Source organism: Callorhinus ursinus, unplaced genomic scaffold, assembly GCF_003265705.2.
Source record: "Callorhinus ursinus isolate GAN/ISIS: 27379988/994484 unplaced genomic scaffold, GSC_fseal_2.0 scaffold10, whole genome shotgun sequence".
Taxonomy (NCBI): domain Eukaryota; kingdom Metazoa; phylum Chordata; class Mammalia; order Carnivora; family Otariidae; genus Callorhinus; species Callorhinus ursinus.
Window position 1 is genome coordinate 79,176,882 of NW_027397072.1, and position 17,060 is coordinate 79,193,941.

General features: G+C 36.7%; 1 protein-coding gene across 1 annotated transcript in view; it reads right to left on the minus strand.

The window, feature by feature from the left end:
* The window catches only part of REV1 (REV1 DNA directed polymerase), a 100,565-nt gene that overhangs the window by 18,439 nt on the left and 65,066 nt on the right, over nt 1–17,060 (minus strand). Inside the window, exons 6-11 of the mRNA XM_025869001.2 lie at nt 15,539–16,248; nt 12,909–13,016; nt 11,333–11,449; nt 6,729–6,837; nt 3,069–3,197; nt 599–753 (exon numbers count right to left, since the gene is read on the minus strand). Coding sequence (XP_025724786.1) covers nt 599–753; nt 3,069–3,197; nt 6,729–6,837; nt 11,333–11,449; nt 12,909–13,016; nt 15,539–16,248 — 1,328 coding nt within the window. The remainder of the gene's footprint in view (nt 1–598; nt 754–3,068; nt 3,198–6,728; nt 6,838–11,332; nt 11,450–12,908; nt 13,017–15,538; nt 16,249–17,060) is intronic.

The window sequence follows — 17,060 nt, forward strand, 5'->3', positions numbered from 1 at the left end:
GCTCCAGAGGGTGCAGCTGCAAAAGCCAACACAACAGGGACAGATGATGTGAGCAGATGAGGAAACTAAGTACAAGGATTAAAGATGAAACAGACAAGGGCTGGGGAGAGAGAACACAATCACTGAGGGCCATTGGTTGATAAGGGTGACTTCTGGAATTGAGAGTGAAGACAGCACTGGTCGAGCACTCCAGGAAGCTGAAGTTCCCAAAGTAACTGAATTACAAGATTCACAATAACATTTAACTCCAAATCCCCCCCAACCACCCTGCTTGAAAGGCGGCTGTGGCTCACTTAAAAAGAATATGTTTACAAATACTGAATTCACTTCTCCCCATTTCTGAAAACTAGAAATACTCCAACTTGTTTATCCCAATGACAGTATCATCATCAACCATTTACTTGCCTTTCTAACACTTCCATCTCACGTATTGCACAAATGTGAGTGATGCTAAGAAGTGTCTTAGAAGTCAGAGGCCTATGCGGTACGGTAAAAAAACAAAATCTAAAAAATCACTCGTAAAGATTAAACGATATTCAATGATCACAAGGCAATGCTTTGAGTAAAATGAAGAGTACAAGATAGGCTGGATACTAACCAATTCCAACAGAGGCCGCACATTTCGTCTGGTCTTTGATTTCCATGCGGACAGCATTTGCAAATTCATCAGGAGTAAGTCTGGTCTCTGCAAGGATCTCAGTGATGTCTACCAGTGCTTCATCACAACTGACAGCTTCGATGTTATGTGTGTAGCTGTCGACACAAAGCAAAGGCAATGAATCACCCGGGAGCTTGCCCTCAAGGAGACACAAATGTGGCAAAGCCGAGTCTTCCTCTGGCATCTTTCTTCACATTTCCTTGTAACACTTAAAATGCTAAAAAGTATTAGCATTTTAATTAAAGTGGCCCAAGTGCCATTCTTTAGTCACCTAACTTTTAACTGCAGAATTAATTAGTATTTTCTCATTTTCCATATTAACTACCAAAAATACAGTAGAAATTCTCATTCCAGTTTCTCTATGCTAAGGATACCTTTGTAAAGCTCTGAATAGTTGAAAAGTAGTGGGCAAATTAGAACTGATATAACATTTAATCTAAAAACTGTTTAAAACACAGTTTACCAGAATCCTAAACAGATAGAAAAGTCACGTAAATCAGTCAAATAAGTAACTGATAATCTCCTAAACAAAAATACCATGATTAAATACCTTTTACTGTAGCAGGTCTAGGATACAGGATATAAAGGCTAGTCACCCCCAAATACCTGTCTGAAAGGACACCAACTACATTCCCTGAACGTGGAAATAAGGTGGGTTTTGGTCATGATCTTCTGACACAAAGGACTTGTTTTAATTAAGCTCGAGAAGAGGAAAAGGAAGAGCAGAGCTGTCCTGTGGCTCCAAAACTAATTAAATATGCAGACCACAAATGGAAGGCAACTTTGGGCCTCCAGGTCAAAAACATACCTTCAATCATCTACATGGTAACGTATACTATGCCTTATCTCACCTACATCTTACTGCAGGTTACAGTTCGGAGTAATTGGCTGTATTCATTTAAGAATAAATATCTGTCTGTATCCATTCAAGAAATGAGTGTTTCGTTTACACTTTAAATAAAGGGTGAAATCTGTAAGAGCAGAAGGGTATACCTGACAGGAGAAATTCTACTTCCCAGTGAAAGGTGCCCCGAGGCATGGAGAACATGAAGCCGAGGCAGGATTTCCAAAGGGTGGTAGGAGAAGAACACTGCATTTTTCCCCCAAGCACAGCGACGTGCCAAGGACAGTGTCTCCACAGACTAAAAGGATCTCAGGGCTAGTATGTGTCATGGATCTCTCTCCAATCCTCCCGATGTGAGATTCAGGCTGGTAGCTGCCTGAATGCCTCGCTACTCGGAACGCAGAACATGGTAGTACCACTGCCCAGCTCAGTCATCCACTCCCAGCACTCAGCTGGATGTTTCTATTGACCTCAACTCTGGAACAGGATTTAAAAAGCATACTTTCCACTTGGTAACACCAACATTTCCACAGGGGGGATCTTAAGGACAGCTGTGATTATAAACGGCTTATCACTCAGCACTCAGACCGACATACTAATGCCAGGTAACTTCATCTGTTCCTTTTATCTTCTCTTTCCTGCTCAAGTAGAGACCGGATCTCGTTTCTCTCCATAGGACCAGCTGCATCAACAGCTATTTGTACTTAACAGATCCTCAATAAATATTCAAAATAATGCATAAGAAGGGAGAGGAAGAGGTGAAGACAGAGGTGCAAAATGTATCTCTTAGAACATTAATACACTCCAAGGTCGACAAACCTTGGCCTACTATCCAGATGCCTGTTTTGGTAAATAAATATTTAATGGAACACAACCACACCCATTCACTAATATATCTGTCTGTGGCTTTCACTTTATACAGCAGAACTGAATAGTTGGAACACAGACCTTATCTAGCCCTTTATAGAAAAAATATGCTGACTCCTACTTTAAAGCATACATGGCCTGCCACAGACTTATTTTAAAATTTGAGCTTTGAATATTAAATATACCCATACTGTAAATAAAAGTTAATCTCCTTTTCTCAATCCAACTAATCAACCATGCTGAAACTACTACTAAAAACTAACTTTTATAAAAACTAACTTTTGGCATACCTAATGATTTTAGAAGATAAATGGTTTTAGAGTCTCTACTCATTGACCCATCAGTTCTAATTATAAACAAAATTATAATTCAAATGTAATAAAAGAATAACCAGGTTAAAAAAATGCCAATTCTCCGTCTGTCTGGTTCCAGAGGAAGAAAACGAGAGCCACGGAGTTGAAGTTATACAGACAGAGAATCAGTTTCCACTGACGTCAGGAAGCAGCGAACAGTCTGAGCAGTGCCAATATGTCCCTTAAGACTGAGCTACCGATTACTGGACTGGCTGAGGAAAGGGTTCCTGAGAGAAGCATCCAGCAAAAGTGGCCCTGACACCCCTAAAGAACATCAGACTCTCTTCACTGTTAGATAAAAGAAGTAAAGGAGGAGACATGGAAGTGACCACAGTGTTGGCTGTACCTTGCCAGTGTTTCATACATTGTTCGTGCAACTTCCTTATATGCATGAAAATCATATGGAACAGCTTGAAGGTTGGGACAAAGTTGTTTAGCCTGCCCAAAAAACATTCCGTTCCTGATGCCAACTTGTCTAGAGAAAGAATAAAACACAATGGAGGTTATACTAGGAATAACTTTCAGATGCTCAATCAAATATCAAATGTTGACAGTATCTCCCCATGCCACTAATATATAATTTTCACTTAATTCCTATTAGGGATAAACAACAAGCATTAAGAAAATTGTCAAGTTTGATTTCCCCCCAAAGGAAAATTGCACAATGGTCTGATGAGTGTAAATGACATGTGTAGATGTGCCAAAATGTTACTAAAAGACCAGGTTTGGCTCTTGTCTGTATCTGAAGATTTCTCCTAAGACTCAGACCTCTGGCCCCTTTGCAGAGATGCCAGCATGCCATATGCTGGTGATATCACAACCACCACAGAGCAGGAATATGCTGTCAAAAGAGGTTTTCTTCCCCTAAACATGGCACGGTTTGGCCAGGATTCATCCCCCAAAGACAAAGAATATAAACGAAAGAACTACACAAAACAGTGCTATGTAACAAACAGACAAAATGTACTCATCCTATTACCACCCAATTCCCAATTGACCAATTCCATGCTCCTGAAGTGGCTCCACAGTGGTTGAGATGCCAACAGCATTGTATATGGTAGGACATCACTCTGGGCAGGAGCCAGGGTTCCAGAACTTTGAGGGACCTAATTGAAAATGGTATATTTTAAATCTTTTGTGTGTCTCAATGCCCCACATTACCTTTGATATTTGGAGCATTCAGCACAAAACTATAATCATGGAATTATACATAATTAGTAAAATTCCATTTGACCACTCTGCAATGAATCAAGAAAAAAATACTTTAAAGTAAAAACACAAGCGAAATAATAAGCACTGTTTCACCAGATTACATACGCCTATGTAAATACACCAAATAGTTATTCTATACGTTCATTCAATAAATATTTACTAAGTGCTTACTTAGTATGGTGCTATATACCCTGTTTGGAGAAACAATATATAAATACTAGGCTTCAATTACTCAGAGGTCTCTGGCACCCTCCCCATCTCAGACCACCACTGAAAGCCAAGAAGGAAAAGAATCCTCCAAGTTATTCAGAGGTAAAGGCAAAATCATATGCATTTCTTATGGGCACCAAAACAGTAATAAATTATGATTGCAAAGCTCCCAGTAAACAAGAAATATCTAATAGGAAGGAAAAGTGACAGTGAAAGAAGTGATGAATGATAAAAAGCATGGTGAAGAAAATTTTTTCATTCATTCAACAAAAATTTACGTCTCCGGCATTTTGCAAGGTGGTAGGCAAAAGATGGTGAATAAAACAGACCCCATGATGTTCACAAGGACTACCCTGCACTCACCAGCAAAGGATAATAGTCAATGGACCTTATTTTGTAAGGCAGGGAAGTATATATAGAATAGTTTTTGAAGTCTATATAGAATTACATACAATTTAAGACATTTTCAATAATGCTGGATATATAGGTCCAGCATGCAAAAGCTAAGCTTATAAATTAAAGGTAATTATTCTTTTTTTTGAAAAAGGTGTTATGTAATTGCTACCAATACCATATTCTTATATTTACAATAATTTCACTTTCATATTTTTTACTTACTCAAAAATTTTCAGGGTCGTATTACTTAGCAAAAGATAATACATCTACTTATGTACTTGTGCATACACATACAGCTTGGAGAAAAATGTTTAGGAGCCACCAGACACTAAGGAAGTTACAACAAAAAAGGAAAACTAAGAGATTTCCTGTAACTAAGGGAAGGAAACACTCTGAGTTGGTAGTTAGGAAACTGGATTTGTTTCATAGAAAATAAATGAATAAAGGCAAATACACAACAGATGGAAGTGACTTTTGCTACAGTGACTTATCTATTCCTGTCAACTAGGTCCCATGCAGGATAAACTACCAATACTTCATCAGTGTGTGCTGCAGAAAGAGATTATTTGCAGGTTTACACTGCACATGTAGGTTACTGTCCATTCAATATGTTAATATGTATCCGTTATCAACTAAGAACAGTAAAGTGTCCTTACAAAATCACTTAAAAATGACTGATCTTAAAAAATATGATTCGAGGATATTTGTATATCATTACCTATTCATCCGCGTATTTACCTTCTCAATTATGTATAAAGCTTTGCTCTTTCTGATGAGTAAACCGACTAACAGTAATGTATATTCTAGCCTTTGTATATACATCCTACCTTTCCATGATTTCTACCATCTCAGGTGCACACACCATCCTTTGCAGACCCACTATTAGTCTGTGTCTATTGGAAACTCACCATTGCATAAAACTGGGATGATCATCCCCACAATCAGGTCCCATTTCAACCCCAGAAACATTTCTCTGATGCAACTGTGAATATACATATTTTAAAAAAATCTTTTCACCTAAGGAAAATATAATTATGGGACAGCCACACGAAAAAGGTCATCCAAGAACTCTCTTCTAGAGATTTTCATTATCAACAGCTTTCTACAAAATGAAAATCACAATTAAGAAATGAAACTCCATTGCTGTGGGTTGTGTGGGCCTTTTTTCCAACTTTCACTCAAATTAACTGTCATCAGTTTATGTATCTCCTTAAAACAATCACACCTAGGTGGCTTGCTGCACAGTATTTGGCCCACATATCGTCACCCCAATTATTTTGTAATACATTCAGCTTGACAATCACTCTCTCTGATGCAATATGACTGCAACATCCAAACACCAAAAGAAGCCTAGAGCCTAGACAAGCTGTGGCTATTTGAGTCCAAAGCCCTCAGGAAGAGGAAAATACCTTTACCCTTGAGGCAGACTTGCTATCCGTCCCCTGGTCTCCCTGCTGGCCAGCACTCAGCTTGGGGGTGCCGAATGAGAAGGGACACCCTTCAGGCAGTACAGAGGGTGGGGCTTTCACTTTACCACCAGCTGAGCAGAACTTAAACACTGACAGAGCATTCCTGAGCTTCAACACGCCCTCCAGATATGAACACAACTGTCTAGCCACCAGACGCACACGTCGTCACACCATAACTTAGCCTTACTGAGCACAACACAAGATCAAAAATATCTAATTCTTTAATTCCATGCTTCAAAAGACAATGGTTTAAAAATGACAATGTCCATGGGGCGCCTGGGTGACTCAGTCAATTAAGCATCTGCCTTCGGCTAAAGTAATGATCCCAAAGTTCTGGAATCAAGCCCCAAATCAGGCTCCCTGCTCAGCGGGGAGTCTGCTTCTCCCTCTGCCTCTGCCCCTCCCCCTGCTTGTGCGCGTACACGCAAGCTCTCTCAAATAAATAAAAAAAAATCTTAAAAAAAGAAAATGACACCCAATTTCTTTTGGTTTCCATTGTCGGACCTACTGATTCATCAGAAAACTAAGGTATTTATTTAAAGTTCTCTAGAATTTGTGAAAGGAAAAAAGAACTGAAGGGATGAAGCCCTGAAATATTTCTTCCCATAACATGTGTGACACAGCCCTGACTGGCACATCTGAATCCACTTCAAAAGCATCTGTAAAAATGATTAAGTAAATTATTTATAAGGATTACAACACACTTAATTTCCACATACCTGGCTTCGTAACTACAAGAGGCAATTTCAGCCTTTGACAAAACAGAATCAATCCCATTTGCTTGTGCAGAATCTTGGTTCTCCCACAAAGATGAATCTGGTATCTCTGCTTTAAAAATAATAAAATTTAATGATTATACATTAAAAACTTATTTTCTTTAACTTTCATTCAAGAAATATATTTTCCATTCCTTTCATATACAAATGTTTAATAAATTCCAAATATAGTTATATCCATTGGTACTGGTCTTCTTAATAAAAGAAAACCTACAGCTCTAAAATGGTTTGCTTCCATTATATACTTCACCAGCGGTCAGACAAAAACATAATAAATTCAAAGTGTTCCGTTTTAGTAAAGGCTTGTGTTTTTGTTTTTTTTACAAAATATATCAAAAGATAAATATAAACTATCCCTTTAACAGTCTCTTGAGATGAAAAAGGACGAAAAGTTATCAGGACGATCAATCCCCTCCTATATTCTTGAAAGGATTATACAGCTCCCTGTAATGGGAAACAGTTAATGGAAAATATACATTTCTCTGAATATTCTTTGTTGTTTCTTAAATAAACTACTGGCAAAACTGAAACCCACTTAACACCATGCTCAACAAAACACCAATTTCCTACAAGTCATTCAATCAGACAATTCAATAGGTCTCATACCATAAAGAGGTTTCATCCTAAATTTAAGATTTTTCTTTTGAACACACATCAGGTAAAAGAGCTTCACAACACTGACCCCTTCCAGTAAATTCTACTTTAATGGATTAACAATGCATACTGAATTAAAAACATTCAAGTGTGATCAGAATACCAACTGCTTTACAGAAAACGCTAGCCTAAACAGTACTACTCACGAGTATTTCTTAATATCCAAGCCAAATTTACAGCTTCACACAAGATTATAAAAGCACGTATCTCAAGAGCACTGACTATATGCCACTTTACTTCCTTTACCACCTTCAGCTTCACTAGGAATTGAGAAAGATTAAAACACAACTTCGGTTCTTGGTCTTGGGATATTACTACGTTCCAAGAATATAATTTTAAAACCTATATTCTTAAAACACAATCTCAGCCATAGTTCTAATACAATGAACAAAAATGCCGTTAGTAAAACAAGCCAAGATACACCATTTCAATTAATTCTAGACAAACCTATTTTGAGTACATCATAACAGTATGTAACTAGCAAACCGAGTATTTCTTTTCTGCTTATTTCACAGATACAACGTTCCCTGAGAAATCAGCCAAGTTAAAACACCACCAGAGACACATGGCAAAGTATCTAGCTTTGTGGGCTAAAACAACTCTTCCTGGTTTGACTCCAGAAATTGTCAGCATCTTTTACTCAACTATGCAACCCACACAAGTATTTTTGGATTCCGGCACCCATACACACAAACCATAAAGACAAATCAAACTGTAAGGACTGGTATCTTAATGGGCTCAAATCCCACTTGCCTCAAAAAATTAAAACAGCAGAGCATATAATTTGAGCCATGATTTCTGAGGTATTATGATAAACATATGCTATACCATGACAAATTAAAAACAGAATGCAAAGCAGACTTCCCTGTTTTTCTGAAGCATCTCAGAAGGCTAAATATCTGCTTTCAGAGTCCATTATTCTAAGCTGAAAATCTGCAAGAATTTCAGGATTGTCAGTATCACAGTTCAAGAGAGGGTGCTACTAAACCAAACAACAAAGAGAGTTGAAGCTTGAAGAGCCACAACCAGCTGCCTTGCACAGGTGTAACCATGACCTTATGCCTTAAAAGCTGGGGACCTAGGGTACTTCTATTTGAAGGTCTAGTCAAATCATCTACGACACTTGTCTTGAAAATTATAGAAAAACCATGCTTGAGGTGAGAACAGTGTCTGTGGTCCCTGGGCTCCCAATGCCCTGCCTGAGAGGCACCACCTCATGTTTCTCTTCACTGGGCCGGCTGACCTTTTCCACAGGGCGGCAGAGTGCGTGGATCCCTCCACGAGCGCAGTGAGTTGCTTCAAGGGAGATTCAGGGAAATTCAGGGACACACTGTCCTCACTGGAGGGCAAAGTAGAGAACTGCTCATCAAAACTTGACAAACTAGACGGGCACATGAAGAATGTGGAGGAACGGTTGGAGAAATCAGAAGTCAGGACCCAAGTCTGTGAAAAAGAAATCGCTGAGAATAAATCTATAACTAACACGATTTTAAAAACTGTTGTTCTTTAGAACGAACACTGAAGCTGTCGAAGGGATAAGAAAACATCTGCATCCTGGAATCCAGGAAGAGGTAAAAGCCCCAACCACAAAATCTTGAGTACAAATGGATTCCAAATAATGAGACCATCAATGAGAAGCGTCACTGCTGAGTATGGCTCAGGAAGCAGCTTCCAAAGGAAGTCATGGATGGAGAGCCCCTGGTTACACTGGTCCGTTTAGACAAAGAGTTCTTGAATATGACGAATAAGAAACTAAAGTTTCTACCTATAAAGGGCTGAAGATGCTATCTGTTCTAATACTTTGCCTAGACATACAAGCCAAAACATCAGAACTGAATTTTTTTTAAAGCTAGCGTGCAGAAGCCAAAAAGGTTCTAATTCCTAAATTGATCCTCGATATTTTAAAATTTGGTGTCATGAATGATAAGGACCCAGAGAAAGATCAGGGAATAACAAGGAAAGAAGAACAAAGGCACTGAAAAAACAAGTTCTAAGTACAAGGTTAGCTGCAACCAAACTTTATAATAAAGGACAATCTGTTCATTTTATGTTATAAATATTTTAGGTAAGCTCCTAATGAGTCAAAGGCTTAGGACATAAAAGTGAATGATATAAAGTTAAAGAAAGAATATAAAATGCAAAGTATCATATTCACCTTTTCTAGTGACAGAAACATCTATTTTTGACAGTTTTCAATGGCAAGTGAATTTTCAATATTTCTCCTAATATTTACCTTCTAACTTACCACCCACATTTAGAGGTGGAGGGGATGTGAATTATAAAAGGTCATTACAATGTTATGAAAATCCAGTGGCTAAACTGATGAAGATAATTAAGTAACCCACAACTGTATTCTGTTAATAAACTGCGTATGGTCAGATCACTTGTGAAGGAAGGAAAGATGTAAGAGGACTCATTCTCTGCTACTCCTGAAGAATGTGCACTTGCCAAGGCCAAACTTCTGGACGGAGACTGCCAAACTACAGATGTGCGTGGCAAACGCAAGACTGTACCCACCGGAGGAGCCGAGCGCTGGATAACTGACCGACGTTACCGAATGCTACATCCAAGGTATTTTTCCTTCTTTCAACATTCATTCAGTGAGTTTTTTAACTGAGTGCCCAATAGGTAACAAGTATTATGCATTTCCTTAAGCTACTTATTTGTTTTCTAGAACTTAAGATTTCATATTTTTAATGCCACACAGAAAATACAAAAAAACCAACCTACCACAAAACCATACAACCAATACTTCAGAAACTACCCATATTGTCACATACCACAATACAACTAAGTGTTAACAAGCTCAATATTGGCTACCCCAAGTCCTACCCATGACACACAAAATGCTAGAATCTCAAAAATCTCTTAAAAGATTTAAAAACCAAGAAAAGCTTTAGGAAATCTGGAAAATACAGATACACATGAAGCAAAAAGACATATCTATCATTACTGTTTTGTACTCATACCTGTAAACAGATAATCACAGCCAAAAAAAGACTAATCCCAAAAAAGGTCCTCAGAAATGTCCAGTGGCTTTCCTTTAGCCTTAACTTCAATGAGATCATTTCTAAAATAATCCCAAGTTTTCATAACTGAAAACCAGGAACCAGAAATAATCAGGATGAAATTTAACTGCTTTGCCTTCCATTCCACTGTGTACCTAATTTCTGACTACTTTCTGATTAATATTTTTCTGGAAAACTAATTTAAAAATTTTTTTTGGCTTTGCAGACATCTATGAGAAACTGACAGTGACAAAGAATTTAATTTGCAAGCAAATATTTCTCAGGGAATTTACTTAGGGGGAAAAACAGATATAAAAATCTTAATAGTATTGTGAACAGTCTAAGTTATGATTTTTATTTATTAATAAAAGCCAGCGAGGCAAGAAAATGTTGAAGCAGGTTCAGCAGAGACCTGGGGAATGATTTCTGGTTTTATCTTCTTATTCCAATAAATAAAGTCCTACTGTTTCTTATTCCACTGCCTCATACAAATCTTTAGCAACATGAACTTTAGTGTCTTTACTGTGATCAGTGACCAAACAACTAGTAATTAACTCTCCGGTCTAGAGGCTTCCACAAAGTGATGTCCAGGATTTTATTTTCATCCCCAATCTAAATGTATACAAAGCAAACTAATCACATCTTATAAAACATTCTTCACTCTCTGTCCCAGGAAAATATCATCTAGTTCAACAAAGCAGAGCCATGAACCAGTCATTTGTATTGTATATGGATTTTGCTTTAAGATGTCACTGACACCTTTAAAACCCTTGAATGAAAAAGCTCATTATTTCAACTCTTTCATTTCTGTAACAAGAACACCAGCAGCAAAATCCAGACGTCTTCAACAGGAGCACCATGACTTCAAAGAGAGCTCATTTGTACCTGCTTTGCCTTTCAGGATTTTATTCTGGTAATACTGCCACTCCAACTGAGGGTTAGCACCGGGACGTAAAGGTGCCCTTCCTGTGCCTCTGTTACTTGTAACAGCCACTGGTTTTCCTGTGAGGAAAAGAAAAAAATTATTTTTAAATCTAAGTACAGGAATGTTACTTTAAATCTAAGTACAGGAATGTTAACACTGACAACATATAAAGGAAAATTTTTCGCAAGATTTAAAAAATACAGCATTTTTTTTCTTTAGCTTTCTTGAGGCATTTTAATCCATAAAGGAGCCAACATCTTTAAAAGTTATCAATTACCATGCAAAGATCATCTAAGTTTCTCAACACCCCCCCAAAAGTAAACTATTTATGACAACTTTGATGCATTTATTCAACTTCAAAGCAATGCTTTCACTTTGCTTCCCCATTGTTTTTGTCTGGTTTCTTGCAGTAGAACACTGGTCAACTTTGATCCTAGATTCGAATTAGAGGGGTGGGAGAGGGAAAGAAAAACCAACTATATCTAGATATTTTATATTTCTCGTTATCAAAAAAGTAAGGTAACATCTAAACTAATCTTTCAATTTTACAGCAAGAGAAACAAATGTATATGCAGAGGGACCACAATCTGACCTACTATATAATCAAATGTGAGAATACAGTCCCTCAGTTTTTGGTTTAGTTATAAAATCTTTGATGTATAAAATCTTTAGTATAAAAGCTTTCATTTCCTTGTACATGCATTAAATTACAAGAAAACTGTTAACTTTTAAATCAAGAGCATGGATAATTCGTATATATGTTACTGAATGCATTTGTTGTGAGAATAAAAAAAAATTATGCATCAGAGTGACTCATCAGGCTAAACCCAATTCTTTAACATTCTAAACTTCTTTAAAAGCTGAAGCAGTAGCTACCCGTGACAAAAATAAAGCCCTGGTATTAACACAGCAGCTTCTGTGCTCTCCTTAAAGGAAGAACAGACTCTCAGAAGAAAATGCTAGGAGTTAACATCTTTAAAGCACAGACAGTACTACTGAAAAACCCAGAATAAATGTTTTTAAAAGTACTGCCTAGCTCACAAATACGTGAAAGTCCATTAAACAAAGATGACAGCATATCTTAGCAATATTCAATAATGCAAAATTATTCTCTAACCAAAAGGTTGGAATGTGCACTAGCATCAGGACAGTTGATCAAGTTATTTATTCAAGAGAAAGAAAGCTCGGTGACCCAAGTTGCAGACATATGCTACCACAAAATTTCCATTTAATAACAAAGTAATAGTAAATATATAAAAATGTAGAAAATGCCCAATACCAGTCTATATTAGTCTTAGATGACAAATCCTTCAGGTGAAGAGTATTCTTCCCTAAAGACCTGACCTCTTTAGAGAGAAAAAAGCATTTCTAATTTCCCTTTATCTTTCTTGATAATGGATGGAGTCCAGAAAATTTGGAAGCAGGAATTTATTTTGCTAAGGAAAATTAGAATAAATATTTCTCAAAGATTTTTAGATCCTTTAGAACATATAACAATATTATCAATTTTCTTAAAATATAAACAAGAATACAGACCTTTGAGATCTGGTCTATTTCGTATACCCACTGATACAAAGAAGCAATCCATATCAACATGCATTATACAGCTCTGAGGCCTGGGTGAACTCAATACTGACATATTTCCTAGAAGGAAAAAGAAAACATTCAAACCCCAAACTAATTCTTAATATTTAAAAATATCAGGTCTATTTAATTTTAGAAACTGTATTTTCAAGTGCCTATAAAGTAGAATGAAGTCTCAAAAAAAAATACAGAATCTATTACAGACCATTTCTACCACCTCAAGAGACGTCAAATTTCAGTTTCTCTTGCTCCAAAAGTAATCCAGAGATACATATTTAGTTTCCAAGCATAATTTGAAATCAATTATGAAGATACCATGTTTTCCTTGTCTATATTCTAATAATTCTAATAAAACAAAGTATGTCTAAATGCTTATCTTAAAGTTATTTCTGTGTGCCGAAGATTTTATCAAAATGTATAAAGGTGTTTTCATATATTTAGTTACATGGAACTAAGTAACTCTAAATGATCAGTATTTCATGCAGTCTACAAACATTCCTTGATTAAAAAAAAAAGTAAAAACTGCTACTGTTATTGAGTGTTTGGTAGGTATCATGCACTGCTGTAAGAGGATAACATGTATTTAAATTTCCACAACAATGCTGAGGTAAGTAATCTTATTATGCCCATTTTACAGATAAATATTATGTTAATAAATTATGTTACGCAGCCAGTAAGAAGAGGCTGAGCTGGTAATCAACCCCAGGGGGTCTGATTTGAGCCCTCAAGCCATCACACTGTTGCCCTAGATATATTTAGAAAAGTCTATAAAACAAAAATCTATATATAAATCTGTATACATATAAATGTATATGAACTTTCCTGCTTAGACCATTAAACGCTATTAAAAATCAGCTCTGAAGCATATGTGCCACTTTCACGAAGATAAAGCTGAGTGTCCTCTCCTAACGACTCTGCCTTCTAATCACCATGATTAGATTTGATTTATCAGGGCTACTTTAACCAATCCAACCACAACAAGAGCTTTCCTCTTTACCAGTTTCATCCTTAGCCCTTCTCCCTGGTCCTAGTCCAAGATATACAAGTCTTGGAAATAAGAATCCTGAGCTTATAAAAAGTTCTAATCTCATAAAGGAGTTTTCTGCTGATAAAAAATACTAGTACTGAAGGTAGGTCTTCATGATAGGTTTCCCAAAACTTTCATTTTTACTCCCCAAAGGTTCAGACTCCACCATTTACCAAATTGTGACTGAAAGCATTTACCAAGTTCTCACTACATGCGAGGCACCGAGCCTTAGTTCATGTTATCTTCCCTAAGCTCAGCAGCCCATGAGGTGAGCTTCATGGACTACCTATCGCTCCACCGTGAAGAGGAAACTGAGACCCAGAGAGGTGAACTAACTGGCCCAGGGTCCTGCAGTATAAGAGCAGCAGGACCAGGCTTCAGATTCAGACTATATTATCAAACTCCAAAGCCATGCACTTCCTTGCTAGCCTCTACCTTATCTCAAGAAATGATTTATAAAATAAATCTTAACAACCATAATTCTGCTGTATAGAAGTATTATATAAACATAATGTAAACAACCCAAAATAACTGCTTTCAACATTCAAGTAGTACAGAATGCGTATATACCATATACCTACCCAATGCTTTCATACAATACAAAAACTTATCATTTTATTCCCATTCATGAAACTAATTTGTAATAGTTCTTTGAAGCTTTCAAAATTAAATGACCTTTACCATATAAATGGTCAAGGGATGATGTATGGATAATCTAATACCTATAACATTATTCTGAAATATTTCATAATAACAGAAAGCATTTAGGAATACCTCAAACACAACAAAACAGAAAAAACCCCACATGGAGAAGATCTATCACTTTCTAGGACAGAACCATGAGCTTCCCTCTGTACCTCAGTTTCCACAGCTATTAAGTTCAAGGGTAGTATTAGATAATCTGAGATCTCTCTCCAAAAAAAAAAAAACAAAACGATATATTCTGTAAAAAGCACCTCAAACCTCAGAGCATATATACTAATCGATAATGACTGCACAGAAATATAGCCTGTAATTGTTGGTTTTGTTTGCTTTTGAAGACAAGTATTAAAAGTATTAAAAAACAAAATACAATTAACCCATCTACTTTTATGTGAAAATACTTACTCTCACTACATTACAGTTATTATGTCAGTTATTTAATAATTTAAAAATCATTAAGATGCCAGCTTCTGAAATTAACAGTTACTCTTGCCAAACCAATTTATTCTTACAGGAGTTTATGCACTGAATATAATACATGTAATATTTTACACAGTTCAAAACTTCAACAACTGACAACGTCTACATGAGGAATGAATGAATGCTCAGAATCTCAACCTTGTTACTGTTTAAATTACCTAAAAATATTCAGTTAGCCACATTTAAATCTAAATTTGTAAAAAATAGTAAGAAAGCTTTCTATAATCTGCTAGGCTCACTGTAACTTATATATCCTGATATTCCTAAAGACTTTTATGAGAGCTTAGTATTGATCAGAATACCAATGACAGCTTAAGAACAAAATGGTCAAGCATGATTGTTTCTTAAGAAAACAATTTTAGTAAGTATCTACCTGTGTCAGTTACAACAAGTGCAGACCTGCCTGTTTTCATTTTTTTTAACTTTTCCCTTCCTGGAAAGATACCACTACTTTGTCTTTGTAGGGTATTGACAAACTCAGTCAATTCACACTTCCACATTGATATGTGATGCAGTCTTGAGCGGGAATAGAAGTCTGAAATAAAATTGCAATCTGAGGGTTTGGGTGGCACTGAAGGTGCTGCCTTGCTAAGAGTAGGTACTGAAGAAGTGCTTTTTGTGCTTGAAGGCCCCTGAACAGCGGAGTGGTGAGCACCATTTATTTTAGTGTTACTGTGCAAAGATGATAAGGAGAAGGAATTAGTTCTGTGTGGATTCCGCACAGCATCTGTGTTTCTAGTGCTTTGTTGCGACTGCTGCACAACGCAGTCTCTGAAGTCAGTGCTGCTCTTCTCAGCCTGCTCCTCCTCCTGGGCGAAGTCTGGAGAAAGCCTGCTGGCAACACTGTGGCCCATGGGCACCAAGCAATCCTGCGTCTTTAAGGCACCATTAGAGCTAGGAGTGTGTCCATTAAAAATGGCAGCGCTGTCTCTGTGATGCGGAATTCCGTTTTGTTTCCTTCCTGGAAAGATCTGCTCCAGCTCCGTAAAACTAAAATCATTATTTACATCTTCTTCATTCCAACTATTCATTCCATTGACTTTGACTTCATTATCTGTCTCAATCTTCTTAATTATGTGATTTCTATAGCAGGAAAGAAGATTTAATTTCAATTAATGTGTGACTTTCAGGCTAAAACAATTTTTAATGTAAACACGGTCTTAGAGATATGCACTTCAATATTTCTCTGAAAAATTAAGCCATAAATTTTATATTCTTTCTCTTCCAACAAAAGATAATTCTTAGCTAAACCAAAGTAGCAAGGTAACTAGGAAAATTCTATAAACAGTCTTTTAGGGTTTTTTTTTTTTTCAAACTTCAAACACTCCCAAAGAAGAAATACAATGGAATCTCAGATTGAAGAAAAATAAAAACTATTTTCAATCACTTTTCCCACTAAAAATTAAATGGGACCTGTAATCTCTAAATATCCACTTTGAAGCAGTGTCTGGCATTTACTAGGGAGTCAATAAATTATGGGACTCAATATAGAAAGCTGCCATAAAAATGGATAAGAAACTTTATTTGAATAATTATTCCTAGTTTTAGTTTTATGTAAGGCACTGTTCAACATATTAAATCCAATACTGCTACAATCCTAGGGCCAGTCAGTTTTACTCAGGAAGACTGACAGACTATATGTATGTACTAATCCATTAATGGGGCCAATTGCTGCATGAGTAGATAAAAAGTAAGAACCAGGTTAATGTGTATGGGTAATTCAGGAAAAAAATATACCTAGAAAAATGAGGACACTTGCTCATTAACAGAGGAAATAGCATTTCATTTCTAAGAAAAGCATATTCAGATGCCAGGGTGGTCCAAGGCAATATGGACCAAGTTTCCTGATGACAAGTTTATAAACGCAGGACCTATGACAAATGTTCCGCTAAATT